The 18,579-nt window shown below is 44.6% G+C and overlaps 1 protein-coding gene across 6 annotated transcripts in view; it reads left to right on the top strand.

Annotated features, from left to right (window-relative positions):
• l1cama (L1 cell adhesion molecule, paralog a) overlaps positions 1-18,579 on the top strand; it is a 50,099-nt gene that overhangs the window by 12,048 nt on the left and 19,472 nt on the right. For 5 of the 6 annotated variants that reach the window (XM_064298911.1, XM_064298908.1, XM_064298909.1 and 2 more), the window contains exons 2-6: positions 8,342-8,413; positions 12,829-13,240; positions 14,832-14,846; positions 16,788-16,890; positions 17,277-17,470. In XM_064298911.1, coding sequence (XP_064154981.1) covers positions 13,108-13,240; positions 14,832-14,846; positions 16,788-16,890; positions 17,277-17,470 — 445 coding nt within the window. In that variant the 5' untranslated portion in view covers positions 8,342-8,413; positions 12,829-13,107. Of the gene's footprint in view, positions 1-1,208; positions 1,360-8,341; positions 8,414-12,828; positions 13,241-14,831; positions 14,847-16,787; positions 16,891-17,276; positions 17,471-18,579 lie in introns of all 6 variants that reach the window. The other variant, XM_064298910.1, reaches the window with a different exon arrangement.

The raw sequence follows: 18,579 nt of genomic DNA, 5'->3' as shown, positions 1-18,579 counted from the left end.
GTGTGTTTGTGCGTGTGTATGTTTTTGTGTTTGTGTGTGTGTGTGTGTGTATGTGTGTATGTGTGTTTGTGTGTTTGTGTGTGTATATTTTTGTGTGTGTGTATGTGTATCTGTGTGTGCGCTAGAGGGAAAGGTCAATGCTGCCATGTTGTCCCTGCTCAAAGTCTGGCTGTCATTTCCTATAACCAAAGGGAGACAGAATAGAATTGGACACGGCTGGACTTAGACAGAGAGAGGGGAGAGAAGAGGGAGAGGGAGGGGAAAGGCGAGCGAGAAAGAGAGAGATAAGGAAACTGCTGACGAGAACAGAAAATTAAGTGAGGGAGGAAAAAGATGAGCAAAAAGCTATTTTGATATGCAAATGGATAAACACACTGACGTACTGACAGAAACTGTGTAATGTTCTCACTGTAAAATGAGTATCTCAGTTATATGATAATGTCAATGCGGCATCCTTGGCTGTGCCATCGTTGCAATGCTAGCAGCGCTGTGTAATGTGTGTCATGTCACCATGTGAAGCTTCGCCTGGCGGCTTCAGACAGAACGGCAGGAACTCCACTGCACAGACAGATAAAACACACAGATAAGTTACAAACACCATTTATCACTTTCCAAACTCATTTAGGATACAGGCATACAGATTAATATGATGGTGTGTTTTTCATATCCATTTTTTTTGATGAAATCAAATTTGTGAGAAAGGAAAAATGTAAATGTATGTACTTTCAGAGTCCACCCATTCAAAACATGCCTGAAGGAACCCTGGAGGCAGGTTTGAGTTTTCAAAAGCCATGCCTTCTTTAGGCAAACAACCAATCAGCGATCGGCTCATTGACATGCAGCAGACAGTTCCTTAGTGAAACCAGGCTGAGATGTTAATAGTTATCATGTTTATAATGATTCAAATTTACACATTCAGCGGATATTTGATGACTAACATTACCCAGGGTGCCTGCCCGATTTGCAGAGCCAGGCTAGGCACTATTTTCACAGTTCCAGTTCTGAGGTGAGACCCTGGGAATTATCCGTCAGCTGTGACGGAGGCAAACCGTGAAAAACGTGTTCTTGTGAAAAAAAGAAGATAATAGGATTTATAGGAAGCGTGCTGGAGCTGACCTGAGTCTAAACGCTTTTATTAAACGGGCCAATTTGCATCCGCAGCCAGGTCAGCTGAGGTTGTGAAATATTCTCTGTTTTTTCTTCCCGAGGCTAATGAAGGTGACGGCTGTGTTGACCGTGCCTTCGTACCGTTGTTGGGTGAAAGAGCTTCCCGCCAGCGCGTTGCCCAATTAGAGGATCGGGCTTTTAGCGGTGTGCTGGTGTCACTGGAGCGTGGAGTGGGAGGCCAGGGTTCAGAATGTAAGCTCTTCGCCTCCACAAAAATCCCCCGCTCACAGCTAAATATTAGAATTGTTGAGAAACTTAAATCCCCTGACCGTCTATCAACTCCTACAGTATGAAAGTTAATGCGTGCGTGTCTTTGTATTGTAGACATTTTTAAATGTACAGATCCAGATTTGTATATTTGTTGTATATTTAGTTATGTCAATAGTCCAGTGTAGGACCCCATTGAAAATGAGCCAGCTATTGCTGGCTTAATGGGTAATCCTTGCACTCAATACTTTACAGATTGTTTCTCATTTTAACATCTCATTTTCACAGTAGTCCTCCTTGTATTTTCTATTTCTAAGTAAGTGTATTTCTATTTTGTAATTTTTATATGATGAGTGCAAATCAAATTAAATAATGCTGTAGCTTTCAAAATCAAAGAAATTATGTTCTAATTGCACCAACTTCTTCAACTGAAGTTATCATCAGTTCATTTGTACATGTGCTGTTTTCACACTTGTTTTTACCATATTGGACTTTGATTCAAAAACAGTTTCGTCCTAAATTTCACAATATTCAGATACACTATTTCCATGTACACTGTGCCAGAGAAGCTCAGAGAAGTACTGTTTCTCCAGGTTAGAAGAAGAAAGAGAAAGAAAAGAGAGAGCGAGTGGGAGATAGAGGGAAGGGAGTGGGGGAGAAAGTGATGGCTAGTTTGATGAGCTCACAGCATGGGCAGAGGAGTGGGAGAAGGGGATGATTGGTAAAAAGAAAGATGCTTGGCAGGGAGAGAAAGGGGGACGACAAGCAGAGAGAGAGGGTAGGAGGAAGGTTGTAGGTACGTAGGCAGGGAGGGATTGAGGGGTGGAGAAAGAGAAAGAGGATGGAAGGGAGGAAAGGGTTCTGTGGGCAGAAGAGATACGGTCTGATGAAGAGGTGAAAGATGAAGAAGCTCTGCCATTTTGTAGGCAAAGGGATTTTTTGAGAAGCACACAGAGTAGGAGCGACAGATGAAGACGTAGAGAGAAGAAGAGATGCAGAAGGAGAGGGCAATGGGGGATAGGGGGGATGGGAGAAATATTGCTGTGTGCTGCTGGAGTCAAGGGGTTGCCATGGTGATTAGGGGGGAAGGAGGGGGAGGGGGGATATTGATATCTTACATAAGTACACAATGTAACACACAGGACCAAGCACACACAGACACATCAGCACGCCAACATACACAGCATCTGACACACAGATGAGGCTTGTATGACACACACACACACACACACACACACACACACACACACTGTTTAGTGTATTAATCCACACATGGGCTGTGCTGAATATTAGTCTTTCACCAATTCCTGTTCTCTCCCACTAAAGACAATTTGAATAGATTCAAATCCCTCCAAACTGACTTTACTTGTCAGACATTTACCCAGACCGCCACATTTAACTACAGTGTGGCCTGCCAGGGGTTCCACAGAAAAACACCTTGGAGGTGTATGCACACCATAAACCGATTCCTCCATTTACTAAATGGCGGTGTTCCTAAGAACTCTCACACAACACAATTAGTAATATAAATACAACTATTTTTTAGTTGGATAAAAGGTCCAAAGTATTGTTGTTTTTTAGTCACTAATCTCTTATGTGTAAAAGAGTTCCCCTTATTTGTCGATGGCACTCAAGTGAAACGTTCTGACATTCGCAAAAAGAGGAACACCTGTTTTAATCTGCGCGCATATAAAGACAAAACTGTTCTGTCGATACAGTCTCCCCTCGGGGGAACATAATCCTTTTGGCTGTAGAGCGACTTAGTGTTGACGGTATTTTTCCGTAGTGATGGACTTGCTTTGAGAGCAGGGGGGCCTATGCCAAATGCATTATTTTTTGCCTCAGAGCATTGTGAGAGTAATCCGCTGGGATACATTAGCGACGGTGCGGTGTGAAGGCATCGGTTCCGGTGTGTGTCTGCGCGTGTGAACACCGCGCCCGCTTCAGCTCACCCGACTGCTAGCGGCTGCTTTCATCACGGGGAACACATTTAGCTGAGCTGCTGCTTTTCAATCCGTTTTTCATGTGTATTCCAGGCACGTAAATTCTCTTTCATTCATTTTTGAAAGCGTATTGAATGCCACAAGGTTAACGTAGACACCAATGCGCACTCCAAGTCTAGATCAATAATCAAATCCAGGTGGATCATTATAGCAGATGTAAATGCGAACCTGAATTTTAATCAGGCTGGCCAGCTGAGGATAGCTCCCCCTCTTTAGACAGCTTCCTCCCAAGGTTTTTGTCCCCATTGGGGAGTTTTTTCTCACCACCATTTGAGTGTTTTTCTTCCAATTGGGGATGTATTTGCTTCACTTGCTTGTTTTTTGGGGGTCCAGGCCTGTTTTTTGCCCAATTTTCCTTCTGTCCTTGTGACAGTTCTGTGTAAAAAGCACTGTATAAATTAAATTGATTTGATTTGTTCTGATCACATCTTAGTCGTTTTACCATCGTTGATATTTTCTTGTGTGCATCCGTTTCAGAATAGTCAATCCCAAATCTGTTTTGTTTTCTGACCACCATTGGTCATTTTCATCAAATAAAAAAGTCTAGGAAACTATTTAATGGCCAAAAACTATCCAGCTAACCCTTAGTAAGACCATGGCTTATCTTAATATTATGTTTGCAGGCCTCTATAAACAGACGTGTGTTGTTCCCCCTTTATAATCTTACTTCAGTCCTCCATAGGAAAGCAGAACTGCTCATTAGTGACAGGATTTCCCCTGGCAGATACATGCAGTAAATCAGCTTTCATTTGTCTGATTTTCTGTGTCAGACAGTCACTCTACCCTTTTGCACCCAGGATTAAGTGTCTAAGGGGACTCTGCTCGTGAACACCCCAGTGGCCTGTATGATTATATTGACTAAGAGCCCATAAATCAGAAGACCTTTGAGGGCTTTACAGCTGGGGAAGTGGGAACTCCGAGAGCAGGCCACAGGCATAATCACAAACACATCCCTCTATCCCTTATTAAACAGATTATTGTCATCCAGATCCCTGTCACTATTAAAACATGCATTCATACAATAAATTCTGAATTTTAATGTCTCATTCCTGTGAGATTTATTCTGCGCAGCATGAAGCACTGGTATTCTACAGTCATACTGCCAATCCTTCTGCTCATTACTGATGGTCCAGGGTTCATGGCAAGTAGTGAACAGGTCCCCAAGGTATAGTTGGGGGCTAGGGTGTGGAGTTATACGTAAGTGTAGATTTTGTCAGGGTGTAAAGTTATGTGTGTAGATTAGGTTAGGCTGTGGAGTTGAAGGGGTAGATTGGATCTGGGATTGCTGTCCTTACTCCCAGTAAACACACGTTACAGTGAAGGCAAGCGAGCTTTCTAAATCCCGTCTCCACATCCATCTCCCCTGACATCTTCCCATTCATCTCCTCCCTGGTGATCTCATCCCTCTTCCCTGGATGTGTCCCTGCTGTCTTCAAACAAACTTGTGTAACTCACCCCACCCCCCACTCAAGTAACCCACACTTGAACTCTCTTTCATCCAGGACTACCATTCTGTCTCTCCTTCCTTTTTTCTTTAAATCCCTAGAAACATGCAATTTTTAACCTGCGTTCTCCTTTTCTCTCTGAGTCAGACCTCCTTATAGTCAGCAAGGAGCTCTACTCTGCAAAGGTGCTTTTCCCTCTGCCATTCTAATTCTCATCAACCCCTATGCAGCATTTGACACAGTTGACCTTCACCTCCTGCAGTGCTCCGGCTACCTTGACAGTAGGCAGGAAGACAGCAGGTCTTATTTGGTTTTCTTCATGCTTGATAGTTGCTCTTTTTAGGTTGCATGGTGAGGAACTGTTTTGTTTTGAGACCTCAGGACCTCTCAAGAGGTGTCCCGCAAGGTTCGGTCCTTGGTCCACTTCTCTCCGTACAGAAAGTCTCTTGTTTCTGTACTGTCCTTCCATGCTACATTGCTGCATTGATGAGACACAACATTTTCTCTGCTCCCCCCTTCTGATACCATAATAGCGGTATGCTAGGCATGCAGATTGTTCCTGTAGAACATCTGCAGAATCCACCTCCTCTTAACCTCTTACTCAAGCCAGCTTTACCTACTACTCAACTTAACTCTTAGTCCAGGTGTTCGTTTCATGTTTGCACTACTGCAACTCTCACCTGTGTCCATTTGAGCAAGACCTGCTGCTCCTCCTATGTATTTCTGAGCTAAAGAGACAGTTCCATTTCGCTGTTTTGGATGTAGCTGAGGCTTTTTTCAACCTGGATTTTATACTACAGATCTTTTTTTAGCAGCCATAAAATACGCTCCTGTGTTTCTTACTCTCTCTGCTCCCTTACTATAGGTAGGTTCAGTTGGTGAATCTGGCTCTATAATTAGGTTTATGAATGTTCTTGAAAAGGTGTGGCCAATCAGACATATGTCCACAGCCGCTAATGTTTTCCTTGGCCACAGTCCTTCTTGCATATTCATAATATGTATTAAAGTGGAAGTGAGACAGAACATTCAGTGTAATGAATATGGAGCTGAGCTGAATGCACTCGATTTATGTGTCTCTTCAGTCAGATGCTTCCCTGACTGCAGAATTGAGAATCACTCTCAATCCTAATTAGTTAATTCATGAGTTGCTGCATCCATCTGTTTAAAACCACACTGCCTTCACAGCTCTAAATCGCCACCTGCGGCAAAGCGGATCAGCGCTGCCCTCCTGTAGGCCCCCGGCCCAGCTTCCTGCACCAACACGCGGTTAAATTCACCGGTGCCCTGCTGCAGGAGCTCAGAGCGGCCAGAGCTGATAATGGATGCATGGGGCCTGACCCCCCCCCCACCTCCCTCGAGAGCGCAGCTGGCTCTGAATAATGCAGGCAGGCCGGGTCAGCGCACGCCCGCGCTTCATGTGTCGTGTGGCGCACACGCCTGTACGTGTGACACATGACAACAGGTTGAATCAGCTCAGCGAAACAAACTGATCCTGGCACTGAATGAAGAACTACGCCCCATTGTGTCTGGGCTAAGCTAGAATGTGCCTTCTATGATGTTTTTGTTTGTGGTCACAGAGCTCGGAAAAGGCTTTATAATAATTTTACTGACTTGTGGCAAATTAAATATAAGTGAGGTCGTCACATTCAGCCGGGAAATGTATTTACTCTGAAGTACCCACTTACTGTACTTCGCTTTGGATAAAAGCGTCTGCCAAATAAGTGTAATGTACCCTCACTTAATAGTTCACGTAGTGATGACATCGTCCTTTTTGCCCATCTTCTTTTTGGTAACTCATATTTTGTTCAACTATTTTATCAACACTGACATTTTGTGGCATATATTATTTTGGTCCAGACTCAAATGAAGTCCCTGGTGTCTTTCATTCTTTTTTTCTGCGATGTTTCATCTTGTTTGATCTTTGCGAGCTGTAGGCCAGAAAGATCTTCTGAAGATAATTCTCTCGCTGTTGTGCAATGGGCATAAAAATGAATATAAAACACTAACATGAATTCAGAATCATGCATTAAAAATTACTCCTTACAAAGCTACCAGCAGAATTTTTTATTTTATAAGAGATTTTCTGTGTTGTGCAAAACTTGTTCTCTCAAAAACACACATGCAAATACAGCATGCTCCATAAATGGGACAAAGACTGATTTATTTTTTTGATTTGGCTCTATGCTCTCCAACCATGGACTTATTGTAATATGTCCCAAACATTATGGTACACTGAAATGGGGGGCTATATATAAAAAGTGCTGTAATTTCTACATGGTGAAACCAAAGCATATATAAAAACGAAGAATTTAGCCTCTTGTGAATTGTTTGATTACAAACCTAAAATTGTGTAGTGCAGAGCCAAATTTAAAAAAAGTTTTTTTCCTAAACATTATGTATAATTTCTCAAACGCTGTGTATATACGGAGCTTTGTGAACTAAATGCAGTGACAACATGTGGTTACTGTCAAATCAATACAGGTCCATTTGAATTTGCATTTTAGATTGAGAGAGACAGAAATGGAAAGAGGAGAGATGGTGAGGAGCTTTGAAAGAGGCAGGGTGAAGGTCAAACATTCCATCAGAACGAGATGGAAACAAAAGAGAGGGAAGGAGAATGAGAGAAAGTGAAAGGTCACATCATAATGTTTTTTTCCGCATAATTTCATGATGTTATGATTGCCCCTATTTGCTCAAGCTGCTTTTCTTTATGATGGCAACATGCTTCTCTCTCTCTCTCTCTCTCTCTCTCTCTGTCTCAACACTGCAGTACAAAGAGGGGAGTGAGATTTTGTGCCTGTTTACTTTTAGATAAAGTGTTTGTCAGCGGGAGTAGTCACACGGTCAAGAGCAACAATAGTAACAGGGGTTTAAACCCTGAGGCTGCTGAAGCCCATTTGAGTGAATACAGCTACTCCTACGCACCGAGGTCAGAGAGAGCCGATACGGTTTTAACAGGGGTCAGTGATCTGGTGATCTCAACCCTGGATTTAAACTCTCCTGCTGAGGCTGTCGCAGCCAGCCCTCATGGTCTCTCCTTTTGAAACGGTTTACTGTCGGACCGGGGCCCTGGCTGTCTCCTTTGTGTCCATGGGGATTTATCAGTTTCTCTAATTAAATCCTCCAGTCCATTGGACAATTCTGTGAGAGCTAATGACACTAACAAGGTTTCAATGACCCAGTTTTACTGGTACTTCTTGCAAAAATCTTTATAAAGCTGATTGCTGGGGTTCTGGAATGGTGTTCAGTTTGTGTGTGTGTGTGTGCGCGTGCGTGGGTGCGTGCGTGTGTGCGTGCGTGTGTGTGTGTGTTTGTGCGTGTGTGTGCGTGTGCATGTGTGTTTGGGAGGTTTATTCTTTTCCACATGCATTATGTGTTTATGCATGTGTTGTTTTGCTGACTTTGTTGACCATATGCCTTGACTTTGTGCTTCTTTATCTTTCAATATGAATATGTTTAAAACATATGACAAAGACAGCACAATCACTCTGGTTTAAGCTCCTGCATTTGTCTCCACAGATTAATAGACTGCAATCACTCCATCCATCTGTTGCTGGGAATAAAGAGTAACACACTCTCCTCCTCTTTTTGGTGAGTTCATCCTTTCAGCATTTTCCTAGTGAGGCTAAAATGTAGAGGCAAAAAAAAGAAAGCTCAGCTTTAATTCTCGGTGGCAAACCAGAGAACGAGAGAACGGTCACCATCTGATTCATTGATCGGTTGATTGAGAATTCAGACAGCTTGGCTGATCAATACCCTCACCTGCCTGTCTAACAGGCAGGGAGATGGAGAGGCGGGCCTCCCTCGCTGCCTGCCTGTGTGGGCACTGGCAGGGCGAGACTCTGGCTTACCGACATCCCGGCAGATTGACTAACGCTCTGAGGTCTAACCGGGATGTTATGCCACACCAGAGCCGCAGCATCGGCTGTGTCGGGTTCCGTCTGCCTCCCCCTCCCGCCGCATCTCTCTCATTAACTGCTATTACCGAGAATAGCCTTTGATCTCCCTCCTCTGTCCCTTTCTCACTCGTCCTCTCCATCCCTCCCTTTTCCTCCCTCGCTCCAAATCTGTCGGCTCTTAACGAGCCCATCCTCGGCTTCAATTATTCACCACTTCTTTTATTCATCTGTTATTATTGTGTCCGGAGGGGAAACACGCGTCGATAAATAAATAATGGTGGCTGGGAGAGAGAAAGAGGCAGAGAGTGAGTGAAAGAGTGAGAGAGGTGGAACAGAGAGGTGGAGGGAAAGTGTGGCGAAAGTGTTGGCTGCAGAAAGTCCTCTTGACTTTCAGCGCGTTTGTGTTGAGCGTGCGTGTGCATATATGAGCGCACACGGGCGTGTTTGCGTGTGTCTGTGGGGGATGCTGAGAAGACCTTGTTGTCATGGAAACAGATTGAGGGAGGGGCGTGGATTGTTTCCCCCATATCACCCCCCCCCCCCCCGACAATCGTTTTTTTTCTCAGCTTGTTGTCAGGAATATTAACCCCTGACACTGTGAGGGAGGGGGGTGGGTGTGGGGGTAGGGGTGGGAGAGGCTTTTAAAGAGTAAGAGGGAGAAGAGACAGAGGAAATGGATGCCCTGTCATACTCTTCTACTCAATCTGAATGCTGTCACTGTCAGTGCTCATAGCAATGCATGTCGATACGGCCAATGCCGGCACTGAGCATCTCTGCACTTACAGAGCGCTGAGCACTTGCTCTAAGTCAATACAGAGAGGTTATGGTGATGCACTGGTGTCAGGAGCCAATCAGGCGCTACCTCTGGCTCAGGCTGCCTCAGGAGACCACTGCCCTCTGCTTTCAGGACATACTAAGGCAACAGTTGGACCTGCTCTGTGCCATTAGAAAGAGATGGTAGGGATACACAGAATGGCATTAGAATAAATGGAATGTTGGATTATGTGCCAATATGATCAGTCACACAGAAACACTGGAAGGTCATAGGTTTGGTGTCCATTTGTGTCTGAGTGAATACTGAACTGGTTACTTATGCATACTCACACACACAGCCACCCATAAATACACGCATGCACACACACGCACACACATGCATGCTTACACACACTCACGCAAGCACACCCAGGCAAACACATGCATACATTCACAGCACCATTTAATCCCACACATATACACACAAACACACAAACATGCACACACATGTACACACACATACTCACGCATACTCACAGCACCATTTAAGCCCCTCCTTCCCCCCCACACACACAAAGGACTCGCTTTTTGCTAATACAGCAATACAACAACACTTGCCCAATAGTGAATTATGAATTTAAGAGAATTTAGGGCAAATTGCACTGATGAGGGGAGAATGGAGGGGGGTGATGAATAATTAACCCTTTAGGGGGTCTGTGACTGAAGGATTCACCCCCTCCTCTCTCTTCTGTCCAGTTCTCTTCATCTCAGACAGACTGACCCTCAGGGAGAAGGGGAGAGGGATAGAAGGGCATGTTCTCGTTTATTTCCTGCCCCCCTCCTCTCCATCCCCCTCTTCTACACATCCTCATGGTGGGGGGTATTCAATATTTAAAGAGCAGGGATGACAAGACAGTAGACACACACACACCCACCAGAGGTCTGATATTCCTTTTGTTCTTCTGAGTTTCTCCCACATCTGTGTTAACGTTCAGTTTGCCTACTTAGAGTGTGCCCACATCCAGCTTCAAACTGTGTGTGTGTGCATACAAGTGTGTTGTTTCTGTGTGTGTATGTGTGTGTATGCATTCAGGTTTAAATTATATTGTAGAGCTCTGTGCTCAGAATGAAAGAAAAAAAAAACAAGTTGAATAATAGTAATTTAAAAAATGTGATGCTTATACACTTTTTGTCTTCCCCAATATCTCTTTTCTCTCCTCATGTTTGGTACCTGTAGTGTTCAGCTTGCATTGAGCGTGCTCAGTACGTGTAGAGTTCAGCTTGCATAGAGCATGCTCAGTGTGTGTAGAGTTCAGCTGGTACTGAGCGTACCTGTAGAGGCCGGATCTGAGCACAGGTAGCACCTGTAGACTTTCATTTCCACTGAGCATGCCCATGGAGGGAGGCTGTGTGATTCACCAGGTCCTGGGGGGCACACAGCTTTTCAGCTCACTAATTGCATAATTACATTATTATATCCTTACTTTACTACATCACTTGCTTCCCGGGTGACTTGTGTATCTCTGTTTATACCATGGACTACCGTGTTCAAACACCCCGCGAGGTTACTCTCTTACACACCGTCGCTCCCAGTGACAAAACCACTGACAGAATGTGCAGTCAGCCACTGATACCCCAGCAGTGGGAAAGCCACTGTCTCTCCAAACTACTGACCGGTATCCGGATGGACAAATCAGGGACTGGTGGGGTGGATGGGGTGGGTGGGGTGGTGTGGTAGATGGGTGGATGGGACGGGTGGTGGGGGGAGCGAGAGAATGAGAATGTGAGAAGGGGGGAGAGGTAATGAAGTGATTGTGAGACCTGATGTCTCATTAAGACGAGGAGGGGATTACTGACGCAGCTGTCACCCTTATTCAGGGGAGGCTGTGGTGAGGTGAGGCGTGAGGGGGCGGGCGGGGGCGGGGGTGCTAAGTGGCTGGCTGTACCGGCCCCCTATATGCCACACCTCTGTAAGCATCCCTCCTCTGCTGATTTTAACCCCTCCCTCAGGGTCTCTTGGGTGCATTTTCTCTTTCGATGAATACCCCCCCACCCCCACCCTCCCTCCATGCTGCCATGTGCCTTCAGCACTGCAATCAAATCTCAGTGAAACTGCGGAGTGGCACGGGGGACCTTCCTGACCACAGCACGCACGTGACCTGACCACGCGCTGGAGGAGGAACAAAAGAAAGAGAGCAAAGGGAGTGAGGCGCACACTCCCTCCTCTCTCTCTCTCTCTGTCCATCTTCCACTCCTCCTTCTCGCATCCTTCTCTCCATCTCCAAGGTCAGATCTCACGCTGACGGCGTTGGCAGCGCGCTGACAGGCTGGCGCGATGCCCGAGCAGCAGGCCCACGCGCGGTTCATCGTGCCCAAGGCCCCGCCTCCTTTCCGCCGCGTGCGCGCGTCCTCTCCAGTCACTCCGCGGCAGCGCGCGTCACGCGGACGCACAGCCCGGCCGGGGCGCGGGGGCTCTGCTGTTTGTGTGTTCGCTCACGCGCAAGCGATCCCAAAACAAAACCAGCGTGAAGCGGGCCGGTCGCTCTCCCGCTCGAAATCGAGGTGCCGCATCGACGTTGCGGCGAAACCGTGGCAACGTTGTGGTAACGTTACGCCAGTGTTGCCACACGGTTGCAATGAAGTTACATTAACATTGCGGCAGCATTTTCGACATTTTCCGGTGAAGTTTCAGTTTTGGGTTTTACAGCTCTTACCATGCATTGTCCTCCTACACATTTTCCTGTTTATGAATGTATGGTTATTTATACATCTGCGACTGCTTGTTAACCCATGCTTGTGGCTGTATGTGGCTGCAAATCTGTAGCCTTTTTTGTACCATTTAAGTGTTTAAAAATATGTAACTGTTTATGTATATGTAACAGTTTTTAATCTGTGCTTGCTTCTGTGTGTTTATAAATCTGTAGCCGTTGCATCTATAATGCGATGTGACAGAGTCTGTCTCTCAGCTGGCTCCAGCTGGCGCAGCGGAGAGAGGCTGTGAGCTCCCAGCGCTCCTGTTCACACAGTCTGTTCATCTGATCCACTGCAGATCTCCATATGAACTCCATTAGTCCCACTGAAAGCAGGCCACAAACCTGATCTCTTTATTTACCACAGAAGTAACCGATTCTCTGCTCTCGCTCGGCCCGTCTCCCGCGGCTTATTGTTCTGAGCGGGGCTGTGGTCCCGCTCCCCTAGGTCCTGACCATATGGTCCACCCTAGCCCCTCCCATTTAGCTTTAAGCTCCGCCCACATGTGACATCTGACATGTACTTCTCTGTGCTCCTCCTCAAGCTCCCTCATTTATGGCCCCTCCCTCCCTCCCCCCTTCCCCAATGTCTTTTATCTTTCAGATTGAGGGAGGGCAGCAGGAGGGCGTGTACCCGAGGAACGGAGAGAGAGAGAGTGAAGGGGAGAGTGCATCAAACAGCTCACATATACTGCTCTTTGGAGAGAGGGATTGAGGAGGGAGATAAAAACATTTACAGAGGTGTGAGAGAGAGAGACAGAGAAACACACTCAAGGTCTCTCTCCCCTCCCTTGAGCTTGTGTGTGTGTGAACGGGAACGTGTGTGTGTGTGTGTGTGTGAGAGAAAGAGAGGGCAGGTGTGAAGTTAATGGGACAGTAGGTAATGCATTTCATGCAGTGTCAGCGGGATGGCAGTAGGAGGCGCTGTGCCCCTCCTCCTCCTCTCCTCCTCTCTCTACTCCTCCTATCCCTCGCTCCGGGACCAGGCCAAGCGGTCATTCACTTCCCTCCAAACTGTGAGTACAGCATTTCTACTGTGTGGTATACTATAATATGACAGCTGTAATATGACTGGGTTGTGTGGTATACTGTAATATGACTGTATTTCAGGCATTTTCAGGTAGTGATGCTCTCTTATATTCACTATTTAGGTCTGCTACCTGCACTGACCTGTAATTAAGTTGTGAATTCATTAGGATTCCTCAGTCTCTGTTTACCACTCTCCTAGGTCTATTCAATATTATCTCTATCTCTCAAATTAGCATAACAACTAATTTAAAAAACTGAATGTCTTTGAAAAAAAGACATTTACATTAAAATATCCATGACACATTGATGAGATGTGCTTCTCTAAGATTTTCTGAGAAAGAAGTCTGATTCAAGGTCAAATGAGCTGTATTGGCATGTCAAGCACAAGGTACACAAAACAACTGATAATAATAATAATAATAATAATAATAATAATAATAATAATAGTGTGGGGTTGGGAGATTAATCTATAATTAAAATAGCATTTCAAAGATAATAGCCATAATGTCTAGATTGTCCTATGGCAGTGTGTTGCCATAGATGCCTGCTTACTGTCCACAGACAGTCCTGGTGTTGGTCCCTCTCCCAGTATCATCAATATTTTTACTTTGTCTCTCATTTATGGACAGATATTTTATACTTTAAAAATGCAAACAACAATTCAACACACACACACACACACACATACACACACAATATTTCTTTCTTGCACTCTTACACATACACACACGCTCGCTCTCTTTCACTCTTACACGCACACACACACACACGCATGCGCGCACGCACGCACGCACACACGCACACACACACACACACACACACACTGTCACTGTCATGCCAGCTCATGTGGGAAGGTGAAGAGGTCAAGGTGTTGCCTAGATTTCAGTCTGTGACATTTTCTGTGTCAAAGCAACACAAAGAGGAAGGTCAGTCAGTTAAATGTCATTTTCTACATGGACACACACACAGACAAAATGAAGACCTTTTACAGACTCTGGTCTTTTTCATGTAACATTAACATTAAGGCAACATTATTGGATTGCATAGTGTTGTAATTCCATTTGTTATTTGTTTTGCCAGCATATGCTTTGATAACACAAGAGAGTTCTGTTCATGATAATAAAATCAACTGAATTAAATTTAATAGAACTGGGACAGAGGCTCTGCTTGTCATATAATTTCAGGGGTAATATCTCTGGATTGATTTGAAAATGGAGAGAACAGGTGATGGAAAAGGAGGAGATAGAGGACAGGCAGTGTTTTATCCCCTCCATCAGCACACACACAAACTCAACAGGAACTCGACAGAAAGAACAGAAACTGCTTTACTGAACTGTGATTTTTATTTCTGCCTTCTTTGATGAATAATTCAGAATAATAACCTGTTGCATACAAGCAAAAATGTGAAAATCATGTAGAAATGATAAAAGTTTTTTTTTAATATCCTCAATATTCAATGAATGCAGTGTGTTTAACCCCGCTAATACTGCAGGTGTGTGTAACAGTGTGTCAGTATTTGAGTGTGTGCTTCCCTAACCATTCTCTCCTTCGGCTCGCCTGACTGCCTGCGGCAAACAGATGAAATGCCCGAGAGTAAGTACCCTCTTCAACTTGTCTTTTTTTCCCTCTCTCTTTTCCCTTTCTGTCTGTCCCTGTCTACCTTTTTTGCCATTTGCCTAAACTTTTCTGTTCTTTATTTTCTTTTGGATTTAACTTTTTTAAAAACAAGCTTTACTTCTTTATGAGTACCGTCTCTTTTACATGTCTGCTGAAACCCTGATAAAGGCTGTTGCTGAAATGCGTTGGTTTTAAATTCTCTGCTTCAAGTGCAGCTGGAGCGTTTTTTATCGCTGCTGGTGCTTTCCACTCCATGCACAGTGATAGTTCAGTGAAGTAGCATCAGACTCCCCTATTTTCATCTCTACATTTCTATCCTGAGTATTGCTTCTAATATACATATACAACAGACTAAAGCTGTAGAGGAAATTGTGCTTTAGTGTGTGTGTGTGTGTGTGTGTGTGTGTGTGTGTGGGAGAGAGTAACTATATTACCTTCCGTGGTGGAAATATCCGGAGGGCTGACGGAGTCTAACCTCAGCGAGTTCAATAATGCAGAAATGCCCACGGCGAAGGCACAGATTTGATCAGCTGAGGGAACTGGCTTATTATCTCAAACCCTGGGAATACTTTCATTAAACTGCCTCTGCTTTTCCACACGCTCCCCTGCCCCACACACACACACTTCTCTTACAGCTTCGTTCACCCCCGCCTCTGCGCTCCCTTTGCCCCTTTACTTCCATTAAAATATTCATTTTTGTCCCTCTGTGCTTCTAAATAAAAAAAACAAACAGAGCTAATGTATTCAGATCAACTCACGCTTCTTTATAGACAGATATTTCATCGATCTTCTTTCACAGAGAATCTCGGAAAGCATGTAGTCTGACTGCAAACACAAACAACAAGGACACGACAAGACATAACACAAGACATGACATCATGGCTGCATGATTACTGACTCACAGCAGTACAGTTACTGACTCATATTCAGTATGTTGACTGGCGTCCGTTCCTTCCTCATCCATCTCTCATCCCTGTCTTCATTTCATGTGTTTCTCATGTTTCATCTCAGAGCACAGCTCCCTTTCCTCTCTTCCCCAAAGTCCTCACTCTCCTCCACCTTCAGGTCCCGCGAGGTTCCCTGTAAATGATTCATGCTGCATCTTCCACCATTAAAGCCCATGTAAATCAGATTAGCGCACGCTGCTGCCTCTTAGCGCTCCGAAACGCAGCCCGTCCCCTGGGGAGGTGTTTTCGGAAGTTGGAGTGTTTGTGGTAGAGTGGACAGCGCATTCGCAGCCTCTCTTTCTCTCTCATCTGACCACTGGCAGCTCTTATTCCCTGTGCATGCTGGGTAATGATGGGTCATCCACGTCTTTATATAGCATGCAGATCAAGGCTATTTTCCACTGTTAAATCCAAGGCAGGGGAAGCGATAAAGATGACCTCAACCAACCATCTCCTACATACCCGAGAGTAAAATAGCTATTAACCAGGGAGCAGGCCTCCAGTCCTGCAACCTCATATAAGAAACTGACCTGATTGGCTGTCCCTGGCAGTGGGTTTGACTTGGCTCCTATTTAGCTTCACTGAGCTTTGTTACACAGCTGAAGTATTGATCTGTGTGTGTGGTTCTGGTTCAGCCTGACAGAAAGGAACAGAAAAAGAAGCAGCATTTTGAATTTCACAACTTGGCTCATAGTTACAACTCATAGCTCTAGTTCTGGCTTTGGCAGTGGAAAAAGGCTGCAGAAACGCATTACTGGTTTATTTATTTATTAGCTTAATTAATAGTTTTCGAACATAAAACAGCATATAAAAATGCAACTTTGAACTATTATAGTGAGTGTATATACAGTGAGTCAAGTGAGTCAGCTGTTTGGATAGCTGTGCTGTATGTGCTGTGTGACATAGGTACGCCATGTTAACGCCATGTTAACCCCCCTCTCCCCCCGCATCCCCCTGTCTCCCTCCACAGTTCTCCAGCCCCCACTGATCACTGCTCAGTCGGTGTCCACAGTGGCCTACGTTACGGAAGACATCACTCTCACCTGCGAGGCCTCTGGCATTCCAACACCGACGTAAGTCTTCACTCAAACCAGCTCACCCTTTACACAAGAGCCCTCCACTCGGCCTCACTCCAGGCTCATGAATGCAGCACATATATGAAACAATTTATGATGATAAGAAGTGCCCTGTACAAGCTTGGCCAGTGCTGGCTATGATGAAGGATTTATTTTAATAATCTAAAAATGAGGAACTATCCAGATGGTGCACCTGCTCTCAGGTGTACACGTCTCTGTTTTACAACAAAAAATGATCTCATAATCATCAAAGACTTCAGCAGGAAGTAAACATCATTAGCAGGGACATCATTAACCATCTACCTCTCTTTCTCTCTCTCGCCTTCCCTTGCTCCTGCCTTTCCTTCATCCCACCTCTCTTCCCCGTCCTTTCTCTCTCTCAGGTTTCGCTGGGTAAAAGATGGGACGGTGTTTGACCCCAGCAGCGACCCTCACCTGTCCCTAACGCCAGGTTCTGGAACGCTCACTGTGGCATCTGGCTATGCCTCTATCAGCCGGTACCAGGGCAACTACAGCTGCTATGCCTCAAATGAACTTGGCACTGCCATCTCTGACCAGATTCAGCTAATCACAGAAAGTGAGTGACTCAGCTTGTTCCACCGAATGGTTTTATTTAAAGACCCAATGCAACAAAAAGCAAACATTTTAATTTTCATATAAATAAATAAAGAAAACAAATACTATTATATTAAACCTATTTTATTCAGTTGAGTTTTTTTATCCTTAAAATTAATTTACTCCCCACTACAATGCCTATGAATTGCAAGTTTGGTTATTTACATTTTAACCTATCTGCTGTATGTCCAATTACTGGGCAGCCAATCAGAAGTGAATTTAATGTGAATATCCGTTACAGAAAGGACACTCCATGTCAGTTTTCCAGCTTCCCTCTTTAGAAAAGACACATTTACATCACAAGGAAATTATTTTCCTGTTTATAAATTTGGAAATAATAAGAATACATCTCTCAATGAATGTTTTAAATGTGAGAAAAAATGTTTTTCAGCTGCAAAATCACATCATGCAGTGACGACAGCCTACAGACGAGAGCCACTAGGCTGATCCAAATTTAACCACAATGTGCTTTTTCTGCAACTTTGATTTCTTACAGTTTGGACCTGGGCCTGGGTGCCTCTGTGAAACACAGAAGGGGCAATTTAATTTTTTTAAGCACTAGTGTTTGGTTGGTTGGTTTAGGAAACTAATTTGGACTCTCCTAAAGTCATTGTGCTTTCAGCCTGTTGTTCTCAGTGCATGAGTGCAGTTACCCACAGTAATTTCCTGTTTGCCTGAAAATAAAGGTGCAGTAAAGAGCTGAATGATAGAAATGAGGTTAAATAACCCACCCCTCTTCAAATCCATTACACAAATTAAATGGTTGAAAAACAGCCAAGGCTAATGGTGCTGCTGGGAAAACACAAAAATTCAGTGTCGCCTACTCCAGCTGGCCATCTGAGTTTGCTGTGAACTTTGCAGAGATGTGTGGTCAAGCCATTTTTTTCCATTATGGGCTGTTTTTTTATAGTCGAACTTATAAAGCACTCCACTCGATGTTTTCTTTTCTGTGCACGAGCCAGTAACATTTTTAGTAATTCTGTCAAGATTGTCATGCTCAATAATGACAGTGAAAATGCAAAAAGAAAGACAGCTTCCGCAAATTTTCTCCACTGCAAATTTCACGTATAA

This window comes from Anguilla rostrata, chromosome 11 (assembly GCF_018555375.3).
Source record: "Anguilla rostrata isolate EN2019 chromosome 11, ASM1855537v3, whole genome shotgun sequence".
Classification (NCBI taxonomy): domain Eukaryota; kingdom Metazoa; phylum Chordata; class Actinopteri; order Anguilliformes; family Anguillidae; genus Anguilla; species Anguilla rostrata.
This window is presented reverse-complemented; position numbering and strand designations above follow the sequence as displayed.